The sequence below is a fragment of the Nymphalis io genome, chromosome 24 (assembly GCF_905147045.1).
Source record: "Nymphalis io chromosome 24, ilAglIoxx1.1, whole genome shotgun sequence".
In the NCBI taxonomy this organism is placed as follows: Eukaryota; Metazoa; Arthropoda; class Insecta; order Lepidoptera; family Nymphalidae; genus Nymphalis; species Nymphalis io.
Window position 1 is genome coordinate 7,898,687 of NC_065911.1, and position 25,850 is coordinate 7,924,536.

The following is a 25,850-nucleotide window of genomic DNA, read 5'->3' on the forward strand; positions in this document are numbered from 1 at the left end:
ATTAACAACTCCTGTCATAGTCAATGTGGCACCAACTTTGGACACTAAAATGTTATGTCAGGCACATAGTTATACTGCCTCACACACCCTTCTAACAGGAACACAACAATAGTGTTGCTGTTTAACGGTAGAATATGTAAGTGGGTTGTACCTACCCAGACGGGCCTGAACAAAGTCCTACCACCTAGAGACATATTTTGTTGGATCTTCTTAAGTCTACTACACGCGTGCGCCTTGTTCCTTTTTTTTCTAAGCCTGCAGCCTGCGGGAGTCGAAAATGGCCCAAAGAGTCACGATCGAATTTGCGATTATTACATCACACCATTAAAACATTGCGCTTTCATTTTACATTGACTAACAAAGTTAAGCGAACGTATATTTATCAAGTATCAAGATTATTCGTAATACCAATTTAATTGTGTACTCTATATCTTTTGTCACATCGGTCTTATCTTATCATGTGATGTCGTTGTTGGCAAACTTTTTAAAAATCTACTCGAATTTTATAAAATATTTTACTTTTTTATAACTGACTTGCATTCATTTTTTTTTTTGCGTTACCGTTTTTTTTTCGAAGGTTCAGTAAATTGTAGATACCTCTTAACTCTTTTTGCAACATAAGTTCTCTTTTTTTTCAAAGATCTAGAACAACTAAAAAATATATTAATCGTTGTATTAAAAGTAGTATCATGAAAAAAGCGGATCAATAAATGTAGACGACGAATAAAAATACAATAAATTCGTATAAGTATTTATTATAAAAAAACGCCAAATTCCATAAAATTTGCATGTTAGGTAAATATCATTCGTATTTCAAGGTAATTTTCAAATGTAACCGAGCACGGACCGTTCGGCGGCCATGTTGTCTACATGACGAGCCTCTGAAATGTCGCTCTCTGATTGGTGGGAAATAACGCGCCTCCGTGACGTCACCGGCAACCAGTTCGGCGCACGCGATAACGTGGCAAGACATTACTCGGAAAACAGCGGTTTATTGTTAAAGATTCATTAGAATATTAAAAACTGAGATTGTAAGACCACATTGCTATTCGATTATACAAGTACATTTTAAGTCAAACAAGTGATCAATATATATTAAGCATGTATATATTTAGTAATTATTTTTTTTGCATCATATTCCATACTATAATCGAATTTTGTCAAATTTTACTGAAAGCCGTCGCAATTATGAATAGGATAACCACATTTTAAATAAATTTATTTTTAATTGAGCATGAAAATTAGAAGGATTGTTTAAAGTAAAGTTTAAAACAATAACGTCCTAAGAACAAAAACACTATTTAATCTAAGTCCATTAACAGTTTATTAAGTTATTTCGATAACACTCATTCCGATCTACTTGCAAATTTTCATACATGTAAGCAGATAAGAAAACCAAGTTAATACTGATAAGTTTTTTTTTTAATTTCACAGTCACATATCTGATACAATAAAAAAAGACTGGCCACCCGATGGATAGTGGACACAATCACCATGGAATTATTCACCATTCCTTAATCTCCACCAAACAACCTTGAGAACTAAGATGTAATGTACTTGTAATTACACACACGACTACTAATAAGTGACACACACACACACACATTAATACTAAGTATCGCTGTTTGGTGGTAGAATATGTGATGACGGAAGGTATCCAGACGGACTTGCATACTGCACAACCATATAGTCTAGTTTTGTCTGTTTTAAGTAGAATATTCTATTCTGTGATGACGGAAGGTATCCAGACGGACTTGCATACTGTACAACCGTATAGTCTAGTTTTGTCTGTTTTAAGTAGAATATTCTAATTTGTGATGACGGAAGGTATCCAGACGGACTTGCATACTGCACAACCATATAGTCTAGTTTTGTCTGTTTTAAGTAGAATATTCTATTCTGTGATGACGGAAGGTATCCAGACGGACTTGCATACTGTACAACCATAGTCTAGTTTTGTCTGTTTTAAGTAGAATATTCTAATCTGTGATGACGGAAGGTATCCAGACGGACTTGCATACTGTACAATCATATAATCTAGATTTGTCTGTTTTAAGTAGAATATTCTATTCTCAGGTAACTTTATCGATTATTATCAATGTTTACTTAAGACAAATAAATATATCATTCTTCCTTCCGTTAACTTACCTGAACGTTAACTTTTTTATTAGTACTAATAACATCACATCTATTATTATTTTATATATTTCCACTATTTACTGCGCGCTTAAAAGTCGATATTTTTTAAGAAATTCTAAAAAATTATTAATGAAGGTTAACTAGTATTTCCGCGCTCTGGTATAATGAATATTTATAATTACTTTATCACATAACACGTTGGAGGACTGGTTTTTAAAGTTAAAATATAGTCATAATTAAATGGATGGCAAACGCTTCATAAAGTAAAGTATGATATATGTAGATCTAATAAATGAGTTTCTTTTATAATTCCTAACCGAAACAATTACTTACCTATATATATAATATAAACAAAGCGTGTTTCAGATAAGGTTTTAGTATATAATTTTCTTACTTATATTATAAATGCGAGGTATGTTGGTTTGTTTGTTACATTGTATTTTATATAATTTTCCATTGTACACACTGAAAAAGACAAAGGCTACCAAAATACGCTAATATATACGTACATTGTCGTTGGAAGAATACACTTTGCGGAAACTTTTTTTGAAATTGATATAATCTTTAAGTAAACACGTGGTTGTTACGCTGTGTGTCCTTTTATTCAGTGACTTTTAAAAACATTAAACACGTGTACTGAGCTACATTGCATCACAAGCAAAAGAAAAGTGAAATATATTTCTACTTGCACGTAGATGAAAATGCCCGTAATTCGCAAACCACGTTCGTTATACATCATATCATTTTCGCAGTATTATTTCGCATTACTACATACTTAGAAATATATAGTTGATAACGATTTAATAAAGTTGGTTAGATAACTCGATAATCGTGGTTTTGGAGACGAGACTTATCACCACGTGTGCACCAACGGATTTTATCGCTATTTTACGAGAATTTTCTTCCTATTTATATTTAAAGTATATATATAGTAAATATACATATATTTTTTATAAAATGGACGTAAGGTGGACGGGCACATGGGCCACCTTATAGCAAGTGGTCATCATCATACGTCGCCAATGCACCACCAACTTTGGGAAGCTAAGCTAAGCTTAGGTGGTATGCCCCTTGTGGCTGTATTAGCTCACTCCGCACTCTTCATTCAAACCAAAACAGAACAATACCTACCAATACCAAACGGAACCTACCCACACGGAATTGCATAAAGCTCTACCACCAAATAAACACTAAAGATGCAGTATTATTTTATTATTTTTTTCTTTTTAATCCATTTTTTATTAACAAATGCAAAAACAAGCAACGTTTGTCTTGAATTCACTTGCACGGCAGTGATATAATAATTACTACTTACCAAGCGCGCCCTTAGTATACACGTACGTTAGAATACTGAACACGATCTAGAAAATAAGCGATGAACAAATATGTGTTTTATATTTAAATCCAAGCTACTCCGGAAAAGCAAAATTATTTGGATACAGTCATTTACTTCACGGCTACGTAGATACGAAGGACAAACAATAGAGCAGACGTGTCCTAGAACTGGCGCACTGCGGCAAAGTGGACCGACGAACTTAAGGTGGTGGGGAGCCCCGACTGATGAGGAAGGAGAAAGGGAGAAGACTTTATTCAGCGATGGACGACGATTGTATATTTCAAGACGATATTGTAATATTTCCAAAATAATTTCGTAATCTAATTCGAAAAAATATTATGCTTGAGTTTACATCGTTTTCTATTGAAAACAAATTGTGATTGTTGTCTTTGTATGCGATATTTTAGATCACATTATACGTTCAAAAACTTCACGATTTATGTCGTATGAAAAAAACCACTAACTCATTGCTATACACCCAATACCGCAACTTTATCGCTTTCTGTTTGCATATAAGTATATTTTTCTTTCAATTAAAAATTCAAGAAAACAAAATCTCAATCAAGTTTTCCACTCCGCAAAGTCAATACATCATTTCAGAGTCAATTAATCAATTTAAATGTTATTTTAAAAATATACCTAAAACATATTATTTAAAGAAAACAACGTCAATTATGAACGTTGAACATGAGATTTATTTAATCTTGGGAAGACAAACAGTTATGACATATACAAAAACATTTATCACATTAAAAAAAAATAAAGATGTGATAGAACCCTGTTTTTCATAGCGTTTTTTATTAATTTAACGCTATCGCTTATTCACTGCGAACTGTATACTTTAGAAAGTCGAAGACCTTGGTTTAGTTACAGCTGTTAACAAGTAGATCGTATAGAAAGGTAATCATGAAGAATTTGACATTCCTGTCATTAATTTATATTATCGTGTATAATACGTATGTTACATAACTTTTCATTAATTTCCATTAAAAAATGTGCAAAATTATCTCAATTATTTTTTCTATCTAATTAATTAGGGTTATTATAAAACGGATTTAAGTAGTAAAACAATTATTAAATTATTATATTATATTTAAATCATAAAAGCTCAGATGGCCTAGTGGTAAGTACACGTGAATCTTAACCTGTGATCGTGGGTTCAGCGTGGTGGAATAAGCTCCAAAAACCTTCTCCTCAAAAAGGGAGAGGAAGCCTTAGCCTAGCAGTGGGACATTTACAGGCTGTTACTAGTACTATTTAAATCATAAAAATAGCTTCTTTATTTTGTCGGTTAATATTGCTAAAATAAACATCACAACATCTAGTCATTGTTACAGAGTTTCTTCGAATCGCAAATGTTCGTTTAATCGGGCAAACACGTGAATCAAGTTTCTTATAGCATGTGACTTCAACCTACCTACTTAATTAGGCTGTTTTATTGCGTCTAGGTAATACGATATAATATGTATGGATTAATCGTGGTGCCGTTGAACGTAATGGAAAGTATTTTACATGAACATAGCATAAATGCCGAGATGGCCTAGTAGTTAGAACGCGTGAATCTTAACCGATGATTGTGGGTTCAAACCCGGGCAAGCACCACTGAATTTTCATGTGCTTAATTTGTGATTATAATTCATCTCGTGCTTGACGGTGAAGGAAAACATCGTGAGGAAATCTGCATGTGTCTAATTTCACTGAATTTCTGCCACATGTGTATTCCACCAACCCGCATTGGAGCAGCGTGGTGGAATAAGCTCCAAACCTTTCTCCTCAAAAATGGAGAGGAGGCTTTAGCCCAGCAGTGGGACAATCACAGGCTGTTACTGTACAATGTCTATGGATGATGAGCCATGAAAATGTTACAAGATTAGAATCCAATTAAAATTTGTCATCAGTAATCCTAATATTTAGATTGTGATGCTACCTGGACGTCTACGACAAAAATAACGCAGATCAAAACAAAAAAAGACACTTAATGATGGTAGAGCTTTGTGCAAGCTCGTCTGGGTAGGTACCACCCACTCATCAGATATTCCACCGCAAAACAGCAGTACTTGTTGTGTTCCGGTGTGAAGGGTGAGTGCGCCAGTGTAATTACAGACACAACGGACATAACATCTTAGTTCCCAAGGTTGGTGGCGCATTGGTGATGTAAGCGATGGTTAACATTTCTTACAATGCCAATGTCTATGGGCGTTGGTGACCACTTACCATCAGGTGGTCCATATGCTCGTCCGCCTTCCTATTCTATAAAAAAGAAGATACACAAAAGGCACTGAAACATGTCTTTGGAGATTTGATTATTATTTAAGAATAAATTATTTAATTAATTATTTTTGACATAAAACTTTAATCACTTTAATAATAACAGAATATTAAGCGTAACCGTATACCTTAAGAAGGTGGCGGGCACCAACTGGATACGGAAGGCGGAGGACAGGGAGCTTTGGCGCACCTTGGGAGAGGCCTATGTTCAGCAGTGGACAACGATTGGCTGTTGATTGATTGATTGAAGCGTAACAGAAATAGTTATGAAATTGTATGTTAATAGTTTTTCGGTCACACTAAAAAGTATTTATTCTAAAGATTTACAAATCCCAAAATTATTTCTTAAAGGATTTCTTAAGAAGAAGGATGTGACTTGCATTTGAATCAAAAATTGCAGGAATCTTCTTCAATTTGTACTGGAATCGCAACACATTTATCAAGATTATCAAAGTTTAATTGCGAGTTTACAGCGTCTCATTCATCTTGTTTGTTCATCTCGTAGCGGAAAGTACCATTGCTTATTAGGTGCATGCTCGCATCTGTTGTTAGTCCAACAACGGGTTTGCAAATCGCATCCTTGATAATACCAGCACAATAGATTATAACAGCGTTGATATAAAAAAAATTTTTGGTGGCGTTGTTATTAACACTAATAAATGTTCATTTTGTATGATAAATTTGTATGTAGCTACCATAGATTTCGTTATTGATATATAAATAATTTATAAACTTATGACAGCACTTGCCGTATAGCCTTTTTATGTCATCCTTGATATATTAATATCAAGATAATATTAACTATCCTGCATATATATGTTTGGAATGGATTAATATCCTGCAGAATTCTGCCCAGGAACAAATAAATATATGAATAATAAACTGATATGACATTTTTATGCATAAGGCTCTAGATTTGAATTACGTAATCACTTTGGAGCACATAAAATGTGGTACAGTGTCGAACATAACAAACCTTGAATAAGTTAATTTAATTGATTATCTGTTGTTTTCTTTGCTGAGAGATTTGATGACTTCTCTATTAAGCAACTATCAACTTTATTGCAAACGTACGAGAACTTAGATTCGCTTCTCAAGATATATATGTAGGTTGTAAAGATGACGCAAATTATGTCGTGCTAAATTTACCATACAAACGTGTCATTAAAGAATTTAACGATCATAACATTGACATTCATAGACTGTTTGTATTTTTCAAGATTGATTGTAATTTGTTATCATAGAAATGGCACAATTGTTATTTAGAATCCAAGGTCTTTAATTAAGTACATAGATGGACTTGATTCAAATAGGAAGACCACGCGTATATATAACTACAAAAAGCTTTTAGAAAATAACTATGAATTATATCGTTATGTATTGCCAACCCGCATTGTAGCAGCGTGGTGGAATAAGCTCAAAACCTTCTCCTAAAAAGGGAGAGGAGGCCTTAGCCCAGCAGTGGGATATTAACAGGCTGTTACTTTTACATTTAAATATATATGGATTCAAAGATTGAATAAAGTAATTATTATTTAAAACGTTTAGTACAAGATCTGAACTAGAGTTGGCATTCACCCATTTGCTTACCGGATGAAAATATTTTTTTCCTTAATTTTACAATTAAATAAACATGTCATGGTTACCTTATGAAGTGATATATCCGCGCAACTAGTTGTTGCGCGACGCATGATACCCAGCTATTGTGTTGCATCCTCGTCTATCGCATTGAAAAGAAAGGGCAATGTGTCTCTGTCACAGATTAGCGCTTACTCTAATTTATAATTTTTAAACCGTGGCAACTATTGTTCGTGATCACTTTTTCTGAAGCAACCTTACACCATTGTGTTCGTGATAAAATTATATATCTATTTGATATAAAAATCAATCGGTAAACAGTTGAGTACAAATTGCTAATAGCATCTAACCAGTTCACACGTGGCAACCCGGTAGTGGTGAACGGAAAAAGGTAGGCAACCTAACAGTAGCATATTTCTTATATCTTATATTTTCGATTGGAGTAAGACTCGTGTGGTCAGCACGTGGACGAAGAATTTAAAACAAATTAAGAAAGGAATAATTAATTGAAGATAATAATATTCTGGGACATTATTCACACACGGCCATCTGATCCCAAACTAAGCAGAGCTTGTGCTACGGAAACCAGACAACTGATATACTACTTTTCTTTTGTAACACATACTTATATAGAGAATTACACCCAAACACAGGACAAATAGACATGTTCATGCACACAAATGTCAGTCCTGGGTAGAAATCGAACCAACATCCTTCGGCGTGAAAGGCAGGTATCCAACCACACCGACCGGCTCGTCAAAAGAAGAGCATATTTTATTAGGCAACCTAATCAGGACATATTTATTTGTATGTAATGCACCAACAACATACTTGACTATGCCTTATCCATCTTGATATTAGGCTTATTTACTGATTTATTATTAACTATATAATTTTTACTTGATATTTCTATAATATAATCAATGCGTAATTTAGAATCGAAGTAACCTTTATTAAATGAAAGAAATAAAGCAAAACCATTTTACTGTTGAAGATAATTAACTAAAACATTATTAGTGTTTAACGTTACTTATATTTAATCAGACCGATAAGCCCTGATCCGTATAATCGCCACTAACGTATCCATAAATCGATTTTATATAAAAACGATCAGTTGCTTCAATACAAGTTTTAATCGATCACAAAGAGTTAACAGGTGAAATTTGCGTTTTTTACATACATCAGTTACAACTTAAAAATTGACATAATGTAATTTTCAGAACTATGCACATCACGCTTTATTTAATTATTCTCTGATTTAATACCTATTTTTATATAATTTTGAACTTCATCCTCTGTTTTAAAATCTACACGAAAATATGTGGACTATATATATAAACGCTTCATAACATTTTGGTCCCGAATGCCGTATTGATTATTATATATAATAATTTGATTAAATATCTAATAAATTCTTACCGCACAGTCCAAATCTCTATCGGACAGATATTTGCCTGATAGAATAACTTGCATTGTACATTCCCTAATTTATTATGTGCCCAGGCCCGGAGTTAGATCTCCAAGGTCCCTAGGCACTTTGACGTTTGAGGCCTAACCATTCTGAAGGGTTAGAGTAAGTTATAATATTATTTTTGGCTGGATACGGCCCCTTTGCAGACAAGAAACCTAGGTCGGCGTCTTGTAGACCTAGGCATAAATTCGGGTCTCTATGTGGCTATGTAACGTACATTTTGTTAATTGGGGTGCAATAAAGTGTAACTAAATATATATAATGGCTAATTCCCGTTTGGTTTTGGTAATTTCGTTTAACCTCAACTAAATATTTAAAAAACTGAACGGATGTAGACCTTAGTACGATTAAAAATGACCTTATAATATATATTTAAAATTATAAATTTTATATTTGTTGAAAATTAACTTACTTTTAAATGTTTGAAAATTAGAATAAGCATTTATATAATGGTCTAGATTTTCAAGTACTCAGATTTCCATGAAATAAGAGTCGCAATTTTACTGCAAACATCAAATGCAGAAAAGACTTATTGGACTTAAATTTTGGAGGATCAGTTTTTGTTTTGGATATAACAGCAAGTATAAATAATATATAGAAAATATTGCAGCTTAATTGCATGCTATAAGAAAAAAATATTAAGAAGAGGCAAGGCGGGGGCGGCTAGTGCATAACATTCTTCCCGACTGTACTGGCCGTCGTCGCGTTTGGACTCTACTACCACTTACCATCAGGTGGAGTAGAGTCATTTGCCATCCCGGGGCATATAAAAAAAAAAAAAAAACTAGCCGTCGCGTTTGAACTACTACCACTTACCATAAGATGGAGTAGTCATTTGCCTTCCCGGCAAATATAAAAAAAAATATATAAAAATAAACTTTAATGTATAATGGTAATATTATTTTTTACGATTGATATTTCTAACACGGATATCGGTGACATTTGAAAATATTGACGCACAAAAAAGTAGAAAATCAACATAAATTATTAAAACAGCGAATTCGCAACACCAAGGTTGACAACTAAGCTGAAAAAAAAAACAAAAAAAAAACATTTTAATGTTACTATCGAACAAAATTACATTAATATATTTAAGTAACTATTTTAGTATTTTACATATATACATATTTTATAACTATACGGCAATACTTTATATATATACGTTGCGTTACGGTTTGAAGGGTGAGTGAGTCAGTGTAACTACAGCCACAAGGGACAGTTTCCAAGGTTGACGGCGCATTGTATTATGTTCATGTAGTATGGTTAATATTTCTTACAGTGCCAATGTCTATGGGTGACGGTGATTGTTTACTATGTGGTCTATTCGCCAGTCTGCCTACCTATTTTAAATTAAAAAAAAAAATTACTCATCTTTAAATATTTTTAATTCATCATGCACAATATACTTTAATTTGAATAAAGAATTAATTAAATTTGACAATATATAACATATTTACGTTCACTGTGCGAAAGCATAATTACGATTACCTAATGTATATGTATTGTTCATGCTTATAAAAACCCATTACACCATTTTTTATTTTTTATTTTGCCTTTTAGTATGTAATTAGATTTTAAGGACTCTTCTCTCTACTACTACTACTCTTTAAGGTTCTTTTAAACACGTTTTATTTTAACCACGATTATTTAATATAATTTTAATCTAGTAATTGCAGCCGCATGACAATATAATATACATAGTTTTTTCCATAATTTTCAGGAGGGTCATCTACCTCTAACACACGCAGAGAATATCACACAAAGCCCACATGTAACAATACAGTTACATACCTATATTTCATTGGTCATGATGAAAATAACAAGTTGTCGGTTACGACGTTTCTACAGGGATGGCGTTTGACCTCAACAGCTTGTCAAGGGCAGCAAAGTGACGCAATTAATTTTGATAGTAATAATAGGTAGTAATCATATTTACAGTAACAGCCTCTGAATGTCCCACTGCTGGGCTTAGACCTCCACTCCTTTTTTTTGAGGGGAAGGTTTTGGAGTTTACTCCACCACGCTGCTCCAATGCGGGTTGGTCGAATACACATGTTGCAGAATTTCAATAAAATTAGACAAATTAGTTTCCTCACGATGTTTTCCTTCACCGTTAAGCACGAAATGAATTATAAGCACAAATTAAGCACATGATTTGAACCCACGATCATCGGTTAAGATTCACGCAGTCTACCAACTAAGCCATCTCGGCTAGTAGTAATAATCAGATTTATTAATTAATAATTATTAAAAACGCTTTTACGTAATACGCACTTTATGAATTATAAAGATGGAATAAAACATGAATTTGCAACGAAGTATGACGTAGTAAAATACACTTTTAAATGTCTTAATAGCGCTTAAACATATATTATGTATTACACTAAAGTAAATTTTGGTAATAATTATATTGCTGCATTAACAACAAGATAGGTATTCGCATATCATATTTCAATTCAATTATTTTTTGTATTCCATTTGTTGCATACTGATGTTTTGACAATCGGGAACGTGTTTTAACCGTTATTAATTAAATGAATTGTTTTGTTCCTTGATTAAATATCAATCCTATAATAAATGGTAACAGGTTACACAGATATATTTCAAATGGCGTCGCGTACGTGATGGAGGTCGCGTACGGCCAATGAAAGCGCGACATTAAAGAGGCACGGCTCTGACGCATGGATGACGCAATATAGCAATCTATTGCGATGTGTTACCTTATATGGATTGATTGAATTTATCTTTTGTAAACCTTAATTTTTTCACAGGCAATTTATGTGTTATCACTACTTGGATGAAAACTATTAAAAATGTGTTTTCATAGTATCTTTTATCGAATTATTTTTTGTTTTATTTTTCTGAAAAACGATTTATTTTTTTTCTTTAACATTTTTCTGCCTCAATTTAATTTTAATTCATAAATTATGAAGAACTATTGCCGTGATTGTTTCAAGACATTAGAAAGTTTTGAAAGATTTTGACTTGAATGTAGTAAAAAAATTCTGGTTAACACATGAAAAAACTTTTAAGAACATTTTCTTATGGACACAATTCAACACAAACATGCACGTACAAAGAGTAAGTAAACTAGGAATTACGGCTAAGGATTTCTTTTATGTATATTTTTTTATTTCATCTCCAAAGACTAACTTCCGAGCCCTTATTTATTCTAATTGCTCCTCTACATATATGACATACATATCTTTGATTTGCTTACTCATTCTTACATAATAATAAGAGCAATTGTTTTCTTATATAGGTACATTGCACACATACACACGTTATTATACGTATCCATTTTTTTTATATAGTTTAGGAAGGCGGACGAGCATTTGGGCCACTTGATGGTAAGTGGTCACCAACGCCCATAGACATTGGCATTGTAAGAAATGTTAACCATCGCTTACATCACCATGCGTCACCAACCTTGGGAACTAAGATTTTATGTCCCGTGTGCCTGTAATTACACTGGCTCACTCACCCTTCAAACGGAACACAACAATACCAAGTACTGCTGTTTTGCGGTAGAATATCTGATGAGTGGGTGGTACCTACTCAGACGAGCTTGCACAAAGCTCTACCACCAGTATAAAATCCATGCATTGTTGAGCCCTATATAAAGGTTTTTATACGTGTTTTATTTGAAGTCTCGAATACGAGTGATGACCAGGCAGCAAATTCCCCTAACAAATTGTTCATCGCAATCGAATCGTGACGTAATTTTTATAATTTTCACATTCTACGACGATAAGTAGACTTTTAGCAAAATAAACTATATTCAAATATACAATAAATTTTGAATCTTAATTTCACAAACTTGAAATAATCAATTACAATTAATGAACAATATTCCAACTTTGAATTATCTTATATAACAATACTGTTTTAATTCGTTCATATTTCATAACAATAAATATATATTTTTTTTCAAATTATTTAATCATTGTTGATTACGTGATTTCCAAAATACACCTATTCAGGAATTGTTAAGGAAAACAACAAAAGACACACCTCCGCAATAAATTACGTAAACATTTCATCAAATGTTAATTGTCAGCAAATAGCATTTAGGTACAATATATTTGTTTTATTTATACAATACTAGCTAAACATTTTTATCGTAACATATATAACTCAGCGATTCTTCCAGACTGCCTCGTTGGTCTAGTGGCTTGATGTAAGGCCGCGGACCCGGAGGTCCTGGGTTCGATTTTCAGGTCTGGCCAATAAAAAGTTATTGGGTTTTTCTGTCAGAAAATTCTCAGTAGCAGCCCGGAGTCTGGAATTTGGAAGTGTGTACACTCCCGTTCCTCGGAAAGCACGTAAAGCCGTTGGTCTTGCGCCTGAACTCTTCCGGTCGTGTCGGTTTACCGTCCCATCCTATTATGAGAGTTAGGGAACAGAGAGTGCACCTGTGTTTGCGCACACACTTGTGCACTATAATATCTCCTGCGTAATTGGCCGTGAACGCCGTGGCCGAAATCAGCCTGGAGGACATTATATAACTCTATTGGTTTACGCGACGAATTCTAGTAATACTCCTAGTCGGCATAGCTTTTTCCGAAATCATTAAAAGTCATCGACATATTTCAACAATAATTATAATAATTTACACAAAACCTTCATTAATGAAACACCGTATATTGGTGAAAGCCGTATGAAAACCCGTTCGTTAATTTTTCAGTTTATTGCGGTCAGACAGACAGATCCAGCGGGTGTAAGATATATAGTTATATAAGTATCGCGTCTCTGTGTGTCTATGCGTCATTTATGCGCAAAATACTCTGCACATGACGGTGACGGAGACGGTGTAGATAAGGAGTTAAGATGACTGAAATGTTTTATTTTTATTTGATTATTTGAATACTATGGCTACATCATTTTTTCTCATGTAATTTGTATAACAACCGACGTGTTGTCATTTGGAGTATGTTAATTTATATTATTGTTATTTTAATATACCTGCATTTTTATTAACAGGCAGCAACACAATATACGTTTCAGGATTAAAAACTTTTGAGGTCATAGAGTCCAGATGATTACTTCATAGCTGGGAATGAGTGCCAGTTTTGTAAAACTACTTAAATAAGCATTTATTTGTTTATTTTATAGTATAGTTTAGTTTATTTTTTTCATATAGGTAGGCGGACTGACAAATGGGCCACCTGATGGTAAGTGATCACCATTGCCGATAGACATTGGCACTGTAAGAAGTATTAACCATCCCTTATGTCGTTAATGCACCACCAACCTTAGGGACTAAAGTGTTATCCCTGTAGTTACACTGGCTCACTCCACCGTCAAACCAAACTTCAAATATGTGTAATCACAGCTCCAGCTCGAACTGTCTCCAAATATATTTTTCATAGCGTTATAAGTAGCTTTCCCACAATATTTTAGGAATAAAGAACAGTAGAAAAAATATTTTTTAGCAATTTATTTTATTATGTCTCTAAATTATTCAAGATATTTTTCATTAAAGAAACTGTAGGTTGTCAGTGGAAGCGATCCATTTTATAAAGCTAATGGCCTAAGTATCGATTTCAGGGAGCAGACACTTGTTTTGCCTGAAATGATATTTGTTGGATACGGCTTTGTTTCTAGTCACAATAACTTAATCTGAATAATTATCATGAACATTTATGAATTAAAAGTAAGTAAGTTGTAAGTATTATTAAATTTTGTGACAGTATTCGCTCCAAAACTCCTCCTTAAAAAAAGGAGAGGAGTCTTTAGTCTAGCAGTGGGACATTTAGAGGCTGTTATTTTACTTTACTTTTTATATTCTATACATCCATCTCAACTATCTCATCTCATTTAATTTTCATATTTACTGGTTTTACTGGTGGTAGGGCTTTGTGCAAGCTCGTCTGTGTAGGTACCTCCCACTCATCAGATATTCTACCGCAAAACAGCAGTACTTGGTATTGTTGTGAAGGGTGAGTGAGCCAGTGTAATTACAGGCACAACGGATATAACATCTTAGTTCCCAAGGTTGGTGGCACATTGCCGATGTAAGCGATGATTAATTTCTTACAATGCCAATGTCTATGGACGCTGGTGACCACTTACCATCAGGTGGCCCATTTGCTCGTCCGCCTACCTAAACTATAAAAAAATCATAATCTTAGTAACTGAACACTCCGATCCATATAAATATAACAACATTTCTGATAACAGTTTTATAATTTTTTCCCATTAGTTTTACCAAATAGGTATGCAATTTTAATTTGTTTAATACCACAACTTGTATTCTATTGACCTTATTTAATTCTGGTTTTTCCCTTTTTATATAAATAGTATTTATTTCATAAGGTAGGTTGTAACAATTTATTGAAATAAATAAGAAAACATTGTAAGTATGAGTTGCTTATTAGACATTAAATAAAGTATGTTAATAAATACAATTCAGCCTGAAAATAACAAATACTAATTACACGGCGTTTGAACATCTATAAAAATTATAATCCTTAGAATTTCCATTCAAAATTTATTTATTTTTAAGCTACGTAGTCATTTTTATAATATATAAAAAATAAATAAAAAAAAACAAAACAGACGCATTACAAATTTATAGAAAAAACACGCCGTCTAAAAGATAAAAAAAAAACAGATTTATTGGGACAGAACTCAACCTTAATAACCACTAGGTAGATAAATCGTCACTTGATTCGATTTTTTAATTAAAATCGTTAATTTTTATGTCATGATTAACGCCTTAAGCTTTAAGTTGAAGAGATATTTTTGTAAAACATGCGATATTGCTAAGATAATCAAACAGGCGCAAAATTAAAATTGATTATAATAGTTACCAATGTATTGAATATATAAATTAACGACATGTATTATTCATTGTGTGGGCAGACCACCCGCCCGATGGTCAGACGATTTTAGGAAAATGGCGGGTGCTCAATGGATGCGACTAGCACAGGACCGTGAGAATTGGCGCGCCTGTGAGGAGGCCTATATCCAGCAGTGGATAAATGTGGGCTAAATATGATGATGATTATTATTCATTTGCATTTAGATTTATGAAATTACTTAACCTATCTGTAAATATTTTATCTTCAACAAATAAATTATAAGAAAGTGTGTCTGTTATTTCAAAATCAATCAAATTAAAAAGGCAAATGCCTAGTTGTAAGCTTTTGGCTATTTGCACCAAACTAAAGTCACTAAAACCAAAACAACCGCGTTTTTATTTTGCCTAACTGTCTGTTTGTTTCGTTTGGAGAAATCTGCAAAACAGGTTAAAATTACAAATGTAATTATTCCGATTTCTACCCTTATTTCTTTTTTATGCAATAAAGACTAACTATCGTCTTTATTGCATAAAAAAGGCTAAATAAGTTATAACAACATAAAGTTAACATACATATATTATATTTATTTTATGTACAATAATGAATGATGATGAAAAAAAAATTTAATGCAGGTAAAAACACGAGAAATGGCTCAAAGTAAAATAGTGGGATTGGGTGAATAGAAATGAAGTGTTTTCATTTAGAATATTTTATTATAAAATCTATGCAAATAGGAATATGGTACTTTAACATAAAAAAAAAACAAACATTTAGTGCACATTTATTGTAAGTATATAATTATGATAATTGAAATGAATTTTAATCTAATATCACCAAAATTATCCAAGGATAAATTTATATATAATATATATCAATGAACTTTCTCATCAATTACAGATGGATGGAAGAATTGTGTGAAAATAATATTTTATTTAAATAGAATTTTTAAAGGCAGACAAAAGAGTTGGCTGGTTGTAAGTAGTAATGTTTGCCCATAAATACAAAAACTGTGAGCAGTACAAATGCCTTCCAACACCTTCAATAGACGATCCACCATGGAATCCACTTTGTGGTAAGGGCCTTGTGCAAGCTCGACTGCGTAAGAACCACCCACTAATCACCATAACCACTGCTGACTACTTACCATTTGTGGCACCCATTTGCGCATCTGTCAATCTATTATTAATAAATAAAAACCTAAGATATTTATTACTGTAACTGGTATTCAAACAGAAACAATTCTAAGTATTACTATTTGACAATAGAATAGGGTAGGTCAGCGGATAGCATCCATGCAATGAAATTGCAGAAAATGAGCAATGCTGTGAATATACTTTTATCCCAATAAGAAACTAACAATTATGCATATCGGGCCGGCTGGTGTGGTTGGTAGACATTGCCTTTCACGTCCAAGGTAGTGGCTTCGTATCCTACCCAGTACGGATATTTGTGTACATAAACATGTCTGTTTGTCCTGAGTCTGGATGTAATTATATATATAACTATGTATTTACAAAAGAAAAGTAGTATATGTAATATATCAGTTGTCTGGTTTCCATATCACAAGCTCTGCTTAGTTTGGGTTCAAATGGCCCTGTGTGTAATGTCCCTATATTATTATTATTATTTTTTAATTCAGTCATATTGTTTCTAAAGAATAAGAAAGAGAAGACAATATAAAATTGAAATTGTCCTGCAATTACTACAGTTATTATTTGTGTTTATTGAGTGTGGATACAATAAATACCACGGGAAATTATTAATTATTTAATTTGCTTCCTTATTTGGATTGCATTTTGAAAATACTTTGTATTATATAAACAAAGCAGATAGAATTTTAATGAAACAGACAAATATTATCTGTTATAAAGTTTTTATTGTAAGTTTAATAAATATAAATCAAGCCGCTCCATAAACTTTTGTTTAAATAGCATTTATAGGTAATTTTGAAAAAATAATTCAAGATAATTATTTAAATTTAAAGTAACCTTAACAAAAGGTTTATTTACGAAATAATAAGAAGACAATATAATAAGAAGGCCATACGGCATTTATACAGAATTAGTTCTTTACCATGTTACATCCCAATGGCCCAAGGCCAGTGGCCTAACTGACACTAAAACCATAGGCCATTTGTTTATTAGTCCTTTAAGAAAAAAGTTTGTAGCAAACTCCATATGTCTAAGGGCCAAAAAGGTCAAGCTGTCTAATCATACTTTATGGTTAATTCAAAAACTTGATGCCATGTTACAAAACATTTTTTTTTATAATATAGATAGGCCGACAAGCATATGGGCCCTTTGATGATAAGTGGTCACCAACGCCCATAGACATTGGCATTGTAAGAAATGTTAACCAACACTTACATTGCCAATACGCCACCAACCTTGGAAACTAAGATGTTATGACCCTTGTGGCTGTAATTACTAACCAAAAAACTAAAAATTATATTGACCATAAGGTGAACTTAATGCTAGATAAATCTTCTACGAGCCAACTATACTTGTTTCAGAATATTTATTATTGTAAAATAAATAGAAGTCTAATGTATAAATAACAATAAAATAAGGTAATTTTAAAATATAATATAATATGGCATTAACAATTTTAACAGAAATTATTTGAGTAAATGAACAAATTATGTATCTAATTATCTAATATTATTCTATCAATAATAATAATGACTTTTACATAAATTATATACCTATAGCTAATACCACAGGTCTTTGTTGAGATTCCAAGGATGCCTTATAGAGATAACTCTATCATTACAGTCACATTATTAATAAAATAAGCAGGTTAAATAATTTAAAAACAAAACCCAAATGGGAATTTATACGGACAAATTTATAAACATAAATCTGCATTCTTATTTTAAAAAATCACTTTAAGTACTTACACAGGACGCGGAGATTCGAAAATCAAAATCGAGTCTTAGAGAACTTTTTAACAATTTTTTAACTGACCACAGCACAAGACAGAAAATATTTGTTTTGTATTACTATTGCAGAATATTTTATTTTAAAACACAGAATTAAAAAACTAGGAATATATGCCGAAATCGAAACTGACAAACAGCTGTGCGCTGTTATGCTGATAACTGATATATAAGCAATGCGGCATTGGCGTTTGGCATTTACGAAATTAAACTGACTTTTAGTTTAATGAATATAATCTGTAAAATAAGTAAATAATTCTTACGAAAATGTATAATATATGTTTCAATAAACAATTATTTTTGTAATAATTAGAAGTGATTGATTTACTTGTTATCATAAAACAATATTTTTAAATTAAAATATAACTACTGTATTTGCAAATATTTTGTAGAAGTATTCAAATAGTAAATTTATGTTTAAAATGACTAGGGATAAAATTAAGAAAAACCTCATAATAATTAATATTGATATTTAATCATTTTATTTGCATTTTTTTGTTATTTTTTAACATTGCTTTTTGTTTCTATTCTAATCTTATAATAATACTATAAGAAATAATCAATTATAAATACATAGTCATACATAATATTATTACAAATAATATATCTAATTCTTTTCATAAATATATACAATACAGCCAAAATAAAAATATAGATACTATATTAAGAGATACGTAATTAACATATATTTCGTCCATTTGTCAAGCCATTTTGTCAAATAATATTCTAAATTTAGTTTACGCCTTGCAAGATGCAGGAACTCTATATTGAGTTATCTGAGGAACGCCGGTGACTTTTGGGTTCTGACCTTGACGGATTTGGTCCCTGTTTGTACGGAATTGCTGGTCGAGCTTAGACCGACAAACAACCTGAGCTGCTTGAACATTGTAATCACCACCAGTGCAGTGCGATTGACAAGCAGGTAAGGCTGACGTTGTTATGCAAATCTCACCATGGTTTTCGTAATACTGAACTTGAGGTCTCAACTCACAAGGCTCTTTGCTCTTTAAATAGTTTCTCGCTCTGTATATTATTTGAGAACCCCATTCCTCGTTTGACGTCAAGCGCATGTTTTTCTGCCATTCTTCATCCGAACGTAGAATAGTGGTATATTTTCTTTTCGGCTGGTAAGCCACTTTCTTGGCTTGAGCGTTTAATTCCTTTTCTTTGGGATCGCTGGAAGCTTCAATCAAGGCGTAAGAGGCTGCGTAGTATTCTGGTTGGTCAATTAAACCATTCGGTGAAAGATAATCGTCACGAGCCTCTCCGTTCATGGACCCACAGATACCTCTGTTGGTATCGCGGTTACTGTATGCAAAAACTACAAGTCTTGAACCGTCGTACATTACCTGGAGATAGTTAACGCTAATTCTCATTATTAACACACCATTTTCCTCAGTGTGGTACTCCAGGATTGGAATTTCATCAACGTCATCCCAATAAGTAGTTTGCTCTCCCTCGGATATCTTTTTAGCATTTGTCTTCACCTGCACAACATAGTTCTTTTGACCGGCTGGAGCTGGTTTCAGTTCAATTTCTAACTCTTGGCCACTACGAGATCTGCAAATAAAATAGTATAAGGTAAATAAATGTATAGTATATACCATCCATTCTTGTATTGTAGTAATACTAGTTTAAGGATCTTAGCTGCAGTTGAATTTATTGACGTAATTTCGATACGATACCTGTAAGAGATATACATTTCTTGCTTATTCTCGCTGGGTCTCCTTCCCATCACTACCAATTTCTCATTTCTTTCTGGTCTATTGTCATGTAACATTACGTGCCAAGATCGAGTCAATGTATAGTTAAAAGTACGGTCGCTGAAACTCTTCACTTTGTTACCATCAACTGTGCAGTATGCTGTAAAGTGATCAAGTAGATATTTGATTATATTCTTAGTGATTTCTTAATAGTAAAAGAAACGTATAGGAGAATTAATGTATACTCACGTTGGTATTGATGCTTGCTGTAATGGTTAAGTATACGATCAAACCAAAATATAGGCTTATAAACGGCTACAGCACTAGGAGCAACCATTGGAAGAGGTATATTTCTTAGGCGAATTTCACCTTGGTGAGAATTCAAAACTAAGTTCAAAGTGTGTGTTAAATATGAAGCGTCTACAGTTACATCTATCTTTCCATCGGGGTTAACCTTTTGAGGAGTCATTGCCGTCTGCCACATACTGAAACGGTCAGCGACTCTGAATACTTGGTAGAAGAAATTTCTTGACACTGGATTTATGTCTTTGTAAGTAACCGTTAACTTGACGCTATCGGGAGCATGAGCCATAACAATCGCCCTGTGGCAATTGTGCTGATAGTTGTTACCGCTTTCAATATCACGTTTACATTCTTTACCCAGAGGATGGTTTTGAAGGTCTTCAGTGTATTTCTTTGATCTTTCAGCAGTGGCCTTAATATGGATGTTTTCTTTTTGGTTATAGCGAATGTCTGTTTCAATGTTCATTTTTAATTCATTATTCAGAGCTTCTTGGAAGTTCATTGGAGATATCGAAGTTGGCTTATTAATGATGTTAAAAACATTAATGTGACCGGGACCATATTGGTCTGAATTTCTTCCCATGAAAATGGCAATTTGCGTCTTAGAGTCAATATCGCTGTAACCAACGGCGATCGTTGCAGCAAATTCCATTTTTTCCGAAGACTCAAATTGAGCGCTAACGTCCAATACTCGAGATTTTGCTAATTTGATTCCTGAGGTAGCTCGTTTTACTATTTCTTCCCGTCGCGATGGACTGTTAGGTGCTACATCATTAACTTCTAAAGCAACTGGTTCCATTTGAACACTATTCTTTTGGTTGTAAAGAATATCTGAAACATTCATAAACATTGTACATACTGTGCTTATAAAATATTATTTATTATAATTGTTCACATTAGGTGTTTTATCTAGAAATAAATAAACAGATAAATTATTAAAAATGCTTACCATAAACCGCTGTAAAAGTAACCGCCTTACTCTTAGCCTGTTTTCCGAGGTACTTTAAGTTGAAATGAGTTTGAGCGTTATCTCTTTGTTTGAGTATGTTAATTATGTTAGAGAGATTATAGTTATAATTGAAGAAGCTGCCAATGCTTCTATAGTCCATAGAGTAGGAATATCCTTGAATTTGGAATGGTGATCCGATTTGCTGACCAAATTTGTAATCAATTGCCCATACTTTGTTAGGTCTTGTGATAACTTTTGTGGTCGGGTCCTGTGATACGGTTACCAGGCTGTCTTTCTTCTGATTAGCGGTATATGGCCATACACTATAATGGACAATTGTACTATCTTGTTCAGGTTCCCTGGGCGCCAGCCTTAATTTCAACTCACCATTTTTAAGCTGCAAGTGACTTTTAACAGGAATATTTACTTGGAATTTTTGAACCAAACCAACACTAGGATATTGATTTGAAAGTGGGTCAAGAAAACCAACAGATCCGTCTTGATTGGCAGCATAAGTAAGTACGATGTCTGTGTCCAGAGACATGTCAAATTTATAATGATCTCCATCCACAAGGTTGTACTTTCCAGTAGTACTTGTTTGAATGTGGAAAAGTGTTGGTTCTTTGTATTTGAATATGAAAGGAACACCAGCAGCCACGGGGAACATCACTGACACTTGTTTCATATTTACAACTTTGGTATAGTGCTTGGTGATACCATTAGGCAAGTTTGATAAGTATTCGCCAAACCGGACACCAAATTCCTTAATATCATTTTCAGTGAAGGCGAATAATCGTTGTTGGTTCATGAAGTCCAAATAAAGTGATGCTTCCAAAAGTTCGTCGTCATTATTTTCAATGTTTAGAATATCTGCTATCTTTTGAGCTGAATATTTGTGTGTTTTAACGTCGCGGCTCTTTTGAATTCTCTCATAAACTTCATTTAAGAAAAAGTTAACTGTTTTTTGTCTATTAGAAGTAGCGAAATAGTACTGTAAAAATATTATAATCTTTATTTTCATAATTAGATATACGCATAAGATACAAAGCAGTGGTGGCATGCCAGCGTCTAATGCTTTTATTACACATAGACTTTGCACCCATTTAAAATCTATAACAGCTTTTTTAACAAATTAACACTTACCGTAATTTCTTCATCCCAGCCCCTAACTCTATTTCTCCACGAATATTGGTAGGTTTTAGGCAGTAGGGTAGTTTTGCTACCGATTATTGTTTGGATACCCATCTCATCATAATCATTTTCTTTGTTATTGAATTGCATGAATTTCTTCTTAGAGTCTTGCATACCAAAGCTTTCATCTGTAACCATATCTTTCGCAGCTTCGGCCGTTCTTGCCCTAAAATATACACGGCGATATTTAAGCTAACGAAAAATGTATTTGTTTGTTTTGTTATTATATTTTTAATTATTCACAATTGTAACTCTAGGTAAACTCAATTATACTTACAGGTCAGAGAAATATGGATGTTTAAGTTCAGCAGCTGATAAAATCGCAGACTTAAGAGTAGCACGTACATGTCTACTTGGATCTTCTTTAGTCATTTGCGCCATTGCTTGCATCATGGCACTTGATGGACGACTCATGAATATATTTTGAATTGCAGCTACTCTTACTTCATATGGTTCAGCAGTATTTCTTAAAATGCTGTATAGTACAGCCTGCACATGGCTATCTCTTTGTCTAGCTAAAACTCTTAGGTTCTCAACAATTTGCGTTCTAAGATATGTTGATACCTGAGTTTTGCCTTCAAGGTATGGAGCGAAAACATCCAAGATAGCACGGTGACCGAGATTACCAATAGCTTTAACATATACCTGCGATTTATGACTATCACCTTGTTCAATAGCGTGTTTCAATACTGCACTAAGACGAGGAAGGACTTCGTCTACAACAAAAGTGTCATGTTTACGGGCCATACGACCGTACATATGTGAAGGGTAGAAACGGTGAGAAGTTTCGTTGTTCACTTGGCCCATGTTAATGAATTTGGTGGCGGCAATTAAGGCTGAGCTATTAAGGTAAGTCTGTTGGGTAACTTCTGGGCTCATAGCAAGTTCAAAGAACTGAGTCATCGTTTCTTTGGTTGGGTAACGTAGAGATCTAGCGAGAACCGCAACCACTTCAGCCGCTTCTTCTCCTTCAATCTTTTTATTTTCAATCCATGTTTTGATTTGTTGGAACGCTGGAGATGTACCAGCTTGTGTCACTGCGTCTCTGTAGATCATCCACATGTCTAATTTAACATTATCATTGCTTGACTTGGCGATTTCAATGCTGCGACTTGTTTGACTAAGTTGACCGTAGCTCATTGAAGCAATGACGCGAACGAGAATGTTGAATTTGGAAAGGAAATCTGATTTTGGCATATTGTTTGGATTCTGTAATTGTTGTGCAATCTCTTGTACAAGCTTTTGAGCGTTCATTGGATTCTGTTTCTTATCACCGTGAGGCTGAGGATTCATATACATAGCTGCATATGCAGGTTCATTGTTTTTAGGAATATCGTCATTGACGTAGGCAGAAGCAGATTCGCTGGAACTTGAGGAATCTGATTTATCATTGCGATTTTTAACAATCATCTTATTGATAGATACAACCATATTTGGTTTCACTGAGCGACGATTACGGGAGTATTTTTTACTGTGGCTTAGTTGTTCAACTGATTCGTGGGATGCAGAAGACGATGAACTATCCTCATTAATATCTCTTGGTTTTGAGTTCAAAGAGTACAGAAGACTGGGTATTTCACGATTACCTTCAGATTGTGACCACTCAGCCTCCGAATCTTGTTCGAACGAAACTAATTGGAAACTGACCTTACTGTGGACTTCAGCTTTTTGCTTGCCAAATAGATGAGGGTGCACGTTAACGGTACTGGTTGTCTCAGCCTTATAGATGGGACCATTCTTACCAACAAGTATTCTTGAAAGTGTAGCTCGTTTTATAAACTGTTCCTTTCTAGGTTTGTGTGCAGTACCGGTCCACTCAGCACCTTCGGGAACACCGAAATGATAATCAACTCTATGATGGCAATGACCATAGTTTTTACTTTTAGTGATTTCAATGGGATCTTCCTCTTCAGTAAATGCTGGGAGTTCACGTCTCCATTCAGGAGGAGCTGGAGACGCTGTGTAAAGAGTCTCGCAATCGCCAGTGACGTCAGCCTCCATTTTCCTGAACAAGCCCTGTTGACTTTCCTTGTCGTAAGTGTCATGGGAACTATGTACATTGCGATAGGTAGATAAATCTACTTGAAGTGCACCAATAAGACCCTTTACCAAATTCTCTTGAGCAAGGGAGACCGAAGATGGTAAACTAAGTGAGACTACTCTACCACCTTCATAAAAGATTTCGAAAGGCTTGTCAAAGTTCGGAACGGGCTGGTATTTGAGATCCCCAGGCATTGGCTCGTGGCGCTTTAGTTCTTGATGAACTTGAGCATTTTGCGCATTTTCAAATTTAGCCTGAAGATGTCCAGGAGCCTTTACTCGAACAGTAAAACGGGCTTTAAAGGAGTTTCCAGTACTAGCGCCTTCCATTTGGTGTGCCAAAGTATGTGTTTCGACATCATAACGGTACAATTTACCGGCTTCCCAAAGCCATTGGGATGTTTCTCCTTCGCTATTTAGCTTGAGGCGGCCCGAAGACACGGCCACTAAAAAAATAGAATTCTATTATATATATTTTTGAAAACTTAATGTAACTTTATAATTAATTAGAATTCAAAGGGATAATCCTGCAAGTATTCTTACCATCATTCCACTCGATCACGATTTGTACAGTAGCTATTTTTAATTTTTATTTTTATATATTTAAAGCTTTAATGTATTAATAAATAGGTGTATGATGTAAAAATATGAACAATATTTATACAAATTAATATTACAAAAATGGATAAAACGCTTTTAACTTTAATTATTTAAACTAATTAACTATATAAATATACAAAAAACTTACTTTCATATTAAAATAGCTAAATTTAGTGATTTATTATAAGTAATTATATACATGTATTATAATAATAAAGTATATACTGGTAAGGGTAAAATATAAAAAAAAATCTCGTTATGATTATTAATTTACAAATGAAAATACTTATACTAATAATGGATGGGATAAAACACTACAGTTTTAGCAAACAAATTAAGTATATAAAAAAATAGGAAATATGTATTTTATTTTTACATATTCACACATTTAAAATGGCCAAATATAGATCGAATTCAAGATTTAAAAATAATGTGTTTTAAAATTATTATTTAAAAAACAACACTTACCAATAACGGCCGCTAGGACCCAGATCTTCATGTTGACGAACAAACCAATCCAAGCCAAGC

At 33.5% G+C, this 25,850-nt stretch overlaps 2 protein-coding genes across 2 annotated transcripts in view; both read right to left on the bottom strand.

Moving 5' to 3' along the window:
- Positions 1 to 18,589, bottom strand: part of LOC126777862 (trehalase-like) — a 65,174-nt gene extending 46,585 nt beyond the window's left edge. The window contains exon 1 of the mRNA XM_050501105.1: positions 18,498 to 18,589. The gene's annotated coding sequence lies outside the window, so the exon portion shown is untranslated. The remainder of the gene's footprint in view (positions 1 to 18,497) is intronic.
- Positions 18,590 to 19,155: 566 nt separating this feature from the next.
- Positions 19,156 to 25,850, bottom strand: LOC126777818 (vitellogenin-like). Its single transcript, XM_050500991.1, has 7 exons — positions 25,791 to 25,850; positions 22,960 to 25,168; positions 22,635 to 22,848; positions 21,492 to 22,482; positions 20,489 to 21,373; positions 20,222 to 20,399; positions 19,156 to 20,096 (listed from the first exon to the last, which is right to left on the bottom strand). Exons 1-7 carry the CDS (start codon positions 25,819 to 25,821, stop codon positions 19,274 to 19,276), a joined length of 5,331 nt encoding a protein of 1,776 aa, XP_050356948.1. The 5' UTR covers positions 25,822 to 25,850; the 3' UTR covers positions 19,156 to 19,273.

Coding starts and splice junctions, on each gene's coding strand:
- LOC126777818 (XM_050500991.1), bottom strand. CDS start 25,821: ATGAAGATCTGGGTCCTAGCGGCCGTTATTG. Junction 20,400..20,488: donor CAGCAAGCATCAATACCAAC/GTGAGTATACAT, acceptor ATCACTTTACAG/CATACTGCACAGTTGATGGT. Junction 20,097..20,221: donor GAAATGTATATCTCTTACAG/GTATCGTATCGA, acceptor TTTTATTTGCAG/ATCTCGTAGTGGCCAAGAGT.